The following is a 4,687-nucleotide window of genomic DNA, read 5'->3' on the forward strand; positions in this document are numbered from 1 at the left end:
AAGCCAAAAGCTTCACAACCTAAATACAATGCAAGAGGTGAACCCATCATATATATCCATAACAAGAATTAGAAGACGAGCCAAACGAAATTGAAGAAGTGCAGAGTTAAATAGTAATCTCTACCATCCAATAGATCTCAACCTCAAATCCCCAATATGTCTTTGTGTTCTTCTCCAAATTCGAGTTTAGGTCTCTGCAATCTAATTCCACAATCTAGTTTCTGGCCTTGATTGGATGTACTAGGATCTAGTTTCTCTCTCTTCCATCTCGCTATCACCTTATCTGAATCAAACCATGTACAAAACTAAAATCCCTTCACACAAATTCAATCAGCAAGCCCATCACAACCAGACCCAAAACTCGACCCATCGCCTCTCGGGCATGACCCAAGCCCAGACGCCCTCCCACGACCCCAGCACACTCATGGTCTCGTCGTTAACCTGAAACTCGGTGTGCAAAACTGCGTCATTGAGCCGGTGCTTCAGATCCAGCTGCCGCGCGATGATGTTATCATGAGTCTCCACTACAAAAAAAATTGCAACAGCCACAGCGCCATGCCGTGGCAAAAGCCTCTTTTGCCGTCGCAAAATAGCATTGGCAACGGCAATGCTTCAGACGCAATTGGTGGCGTCGCCAATAGTATTTGCAACGGAAAATGCGCCGTGGCAAGATTATTAGCGACGGCAAACCATTTGCCGTCGTAATAATTTTGCGACTGAAAAATACCGTCGCAAATACCAATGGCGATGCCGCCAATCGCTACTCAAGTTTTTTGCCGTCGCCAAAAGAAATTTGCGACGGCACAAAGGTAGTATTTTTAAATTAAAAAAAAAATATTGGCATGCATTTTGCATGCCAATTTTTTATATTTTTTATAGATAAAAGCTATACAAAAATGAATGCAACTTATACAAAAGGGAATGATACATTCATGAATGTTACAAAAGAAATGAAGGTTATACGAAATTTTACAAGATAATTAAGCTTTAAAGAAACGAAGGTCATACATCTGAGCAATGTTCAAAATTCTAAAATACAAAAAGCTCATGTGTAATATGCAAAATATACATTGAAATACAAACTTGGTGATTGGAAAGCTTTTTTTTTCTCTATCTCAACTACATTCTGGGCATATGGTGCTTGCTCATATCGATGGAGGTGTCCCCTTGATAACTCTCCCCTCTGTAAAGAGAAAAATATAGTTTTATGAAGTAACTGTAAACCTTGGTTGTTGTAGTAGCTGATACTTGGTAGGACTCATCAGAAGCTTTTGGCCTTGATTAATGCATCTTGTCCCAGATCATATCCCTTCGTAGCGATTGTATTGATAACTTCCTGAGCAACAATTACTGCCTCTCCAGGGCTCAAATACATGCTGATGAATATAAAAGCAATGTTACTACTTGGCACCTTCAAGAGTATAAAAAGTTCAAAGGGCGAAATGATGAAAAGAACACTTAGCAGTTTAGACACTCAATAACAATTCCCTTCTGTAATAAAAAATAAAATAAAATAATGCTGCCTGCCTAAGTCATCAACAACCCAATCTCTTGTACTGAACAAAAATGGCCAAATATAATGGATATAACTTTTTCTACATCTCTATTAAGAAAGACTAGACTGAATACTGAAAGGCTAGATTTTGTTCTCACATAGAATGAGTTTGAAACTGAAACATCAAAATCTGTAAAATACTTGAACTAACACGGGACAATGATATACTAAGTATTTGATGAATTGCTTTGTGTTATTGGAAATTACCTCTTATGCAACAACAACCCAAGTATTGAATGATAGAGAGAGAGTTTTCCTTTAACGATTGCTTGTGATGTGGAAAAGACCAAGTATCACAATGGAAAACAAACTAACACAAGCCAAGCAAACCTGACCTTATAGAAACTTTAAAAATTGATTGCGTTTAATTCATGCTCAACCCAAAGGTATACTAACACAAGCAAGGGGTCAGTTGTAATGCATGGGCCAGCCTGCAATAATTTTAGATAAGGCAGCAAGAATTAAAATGGTATATAATAACACAACAACAAAACAATACATTCTCAATAATGTCCAAATTTAGGTACTTGCATGCTCTTGAAGACTCTCGGGCACTACTCCTCTCGTCATATTTTTTCAAACACTCTACCTTAGTCTCTGCAAGTATTATACCAAAACCCCATTTAAATTTCCAAAACCATCAATGTTATGGACTCAAATTCTTGCCCAACTTAATCCAACAATTGTCAAATAGTGAATATCAAGGTGATAAAGCTCTACTCTTTTTCTTGCATTTTCATTTAACAACTCATATTATTAGTGGACATTCTCATTCTCCAAAACTAATCCAATCCATTACAAAGCTATAACTATAGCATTCTCTATCTATCTCAACATAAATTCAAAACACAACATAGCATGTCTACACAACTACTTTAATGTCACTTTTAAGCTACAAGCACAATGCCAAACACTAACCTGTAAACCATACCTCCCTCTCCACATTAAAACCCGCAACCGAATCGCAGTGAGACTCAAATCAGTTGCAATGACTCTGACACCAGTCCCCAAAACCCTCCCAATCCCAATAGCAATAGTCCCACTCCCAATCCCCAAATCTGCCCACAAACCCTCTCTGAAACCCTCCTCATCCTTCACCACATCACCCACCAAATAAAAAATGAGCTCAGTATCTGGCCTCGGAATCGAAACCCTACTTGAACATATAGCACCAAGAGATTATGAAATCAAACAAGTATGTGCTTATAAAAGAAATCAAGAGAATATATATGTTCATATATACTAGCACTCAATCAGGACAAATCCCAATGAAACTTGAACCCAAATATTCATGAAGAACAACCTTGCAATATATTGAACTGGTGGATTGCATGCTAATAGATTTAGTTTGTAACGATTCCCTTATCCAAGTGGATTAGCTAAAAAATCACCAATTACCATTGCATGAATAGTCCAGTATCTTCCAATGCTCTCCCCATTGAATCATACTTGACCCTTCCCCATGCATGCTCCCCATGTCCAAAGCCAAAGGCTCATCTTCTTCAGGTGCATCAGAATTGGCAGGAGGGTTCAAGTATCACTGTTATCCAAAATTGCTTTATGATAATAAAGGAACAAGAATGAAAATGTTTAGTTGGTACTCAATATTTCTAGTTCTCAATTCATACCTTATACCAAGTCAATGGCTGTTGATTTTGTGTCCCTATAAACACCCTCCTCCAATTCAGTTCAGATAGAGGTGGAAGTTGAAGAACCGAGATTCATGGCTTCTCATTTTAGCCCAACCTATAAAAAGAAACAAACTGAGTTGTGGCATTTCTCTAGTACACAACTAACTCGGAAAAAATTTCATAGACCTTATATGACCATTTCTGCCCTGATAAGTCTCTGCTTCCTTGATGCAATCATTGTAGAACAACTGGTCCCAGTACTCCCAAGTTCATTTCTGAAAGTGAGGGAGCATTGTTCTGTGATAACATCAACCGAAAGTAGTTCAGTTACCATTGGACTAAAGTCACAAATCACATCATATATGGCAAAGAATTTGACGACTGAGGAATTGGGATTGATTGCGAAGATACAATAGCGTAAACAGCAAATCAAAAACTTTTAAACCAATTCGTACTATCCACATTTTCGCATAAATCTCAAAAATTCAAATCAAAATCACAAAAGGTTCTACAATCCAAGGATATATCTGGTCGATCTAGAAGCTCCCTAGTGTATCCTCCACTTTACCTGGAAATTTGGATACGGAGTCCCGACTATCTAATACCCAAATAACCTAACGATATAAATTTATCTAGCAAACTGAAATTGATCGACTACAAAGCCTTAATACCCACTTACCCAGAAGCCCCAACCCTATAATTGAATCAAAATCACATAAATTAATTATCTAAAGCTGTCTATTGTAAATGTAACTTCACAACCTTAGCCCAAGAATGATCCGAGTCGTAGAGATAGAAAGAGAGGAAGATGAAGAGGTTTTTACCCGAGAGAAGCTACAATCATCAAGGAGGTGATGAGAGATTCTCCACATAATCGGTTAGTTGTCGACGAGATGAAGAGAAGGATAGAAAGTAAATCTTGGGGGGGAGGAGAGAGATCTGTTTTGCTTCTTTTCCCAAAGCAAATGGTTTTTCTATTTTTTCAAAATGCATTTCAAGGTTTATTAGCCACCTCATTTGATTCTCCGTCGCTATTGATATTAAAAACACGCCACAGACACGCCATGCCGTCGCATCCCATTCCTATTAGTGCGACGCCGACAATTGCAGTCGCCAAAATGGGACTATTGGCGATGGCAAATCCATGCCGTTGCAGACTGCCGTAGCCGTTGGAGTTTTTTTTTTGTAGTGCTCGAAAAGTGGAGGTTGTGGGACTTGAAGACAAGATTGGGGGTTGAGGAGAACAACTGAGGTATGGGTATGGGTATGGGTATGGGTATGGGTATGGGTATGGGTCAAAAAGAAAAAGAAGAGAGAGAATTGGAATGGGATGCTGGAGAGATAGAAGAGGGAGATGTAGAAGCTTGGAGCTGAATGGGATCCCGTTTTCTTTTTGTTTTTTGGATTAATTTGGGCTATGTTCTTATGGATTTTCTTCATGAAATAGGATTGATTGTTATTGTTTTGAGATATGAGATTTAGGCATGCTTCCCAGGATGTG

At 38.4% G+C, this 4,687-nt stretch overlaps 1 protein-coding gene across 8 annotated transcripts; it reads right to left on the bottom strand.

The window, feature by feature from the left end:
• Positions 1-887: 887 nt before the first annotated feature.
• On the bottom strand, positions 888-4,451 carry LOC121052910 (release factor glutamine methyltransferase-like). 8 transcript variants are annotated; one of them, XR_005810202.1, is made up of 6 exons: positions 4,011-4,451; positions 3,373-3,483; positions 3,184-3,301; positions 2,954-3,095; positions 1,891-2,708; positions 888-1,376 (listed from the first exon to the last, which is right to left on the bottom strand). XR_005810202.1 is itself a non-coding variant. In XM_040518941.1 (4 exons), exons 1-3 carry the CDS (start codon positions 2,992-2,994, stop codon positions 1,903-1,905), a joined length of 360 nt encoding a protein of 119 aa, XP_040374875.1. In that variant the 5' UTR covers positions 2,995-3,237; the 3' UTR covers positions 888-1,376; positions 1,891-1,902. The 8 variants fall into 8 exon arrangements, 4 of the variants coding, with proteins under 4 accessions (XP_040374875.1, XP_040374876.1, XP_040374878.1 ...); XM_040518941.1 differs by lacking the exons at positions 3,373-3,483; positions 4,011-4,451 and having other exon boundaries at positions 1,891-1,986; positions 2,474-2,708; positions 2,954-3,237; XM_040518942.1 differs by lacking the exons at positions 3,373-3,483; positions 4,011-4,451 and having other exon boundaries at positions 888-1,411; positions 1,891-1,986; positions 2,474-2,708; positions 2,954-3,237.
• Between the last annotated feature and the right edge of the window lie 236 nt (positions 4,452-4,687).

Source organism: Rosa chinensis, chromosome 4 (genome assembly GCF_002994745.2).
Source record: "Rosa chinensis cultivar Old Blush chromosome 4, RchiOBHm-V2, whole genome shotgun sequence".
Taxonomy (NCBI): Eukaryota; Viridiplantae; Streptophyta; class Magnoliopsida; order Rosales; family Rosaceae; genus Rosa; species Rosa chinensis.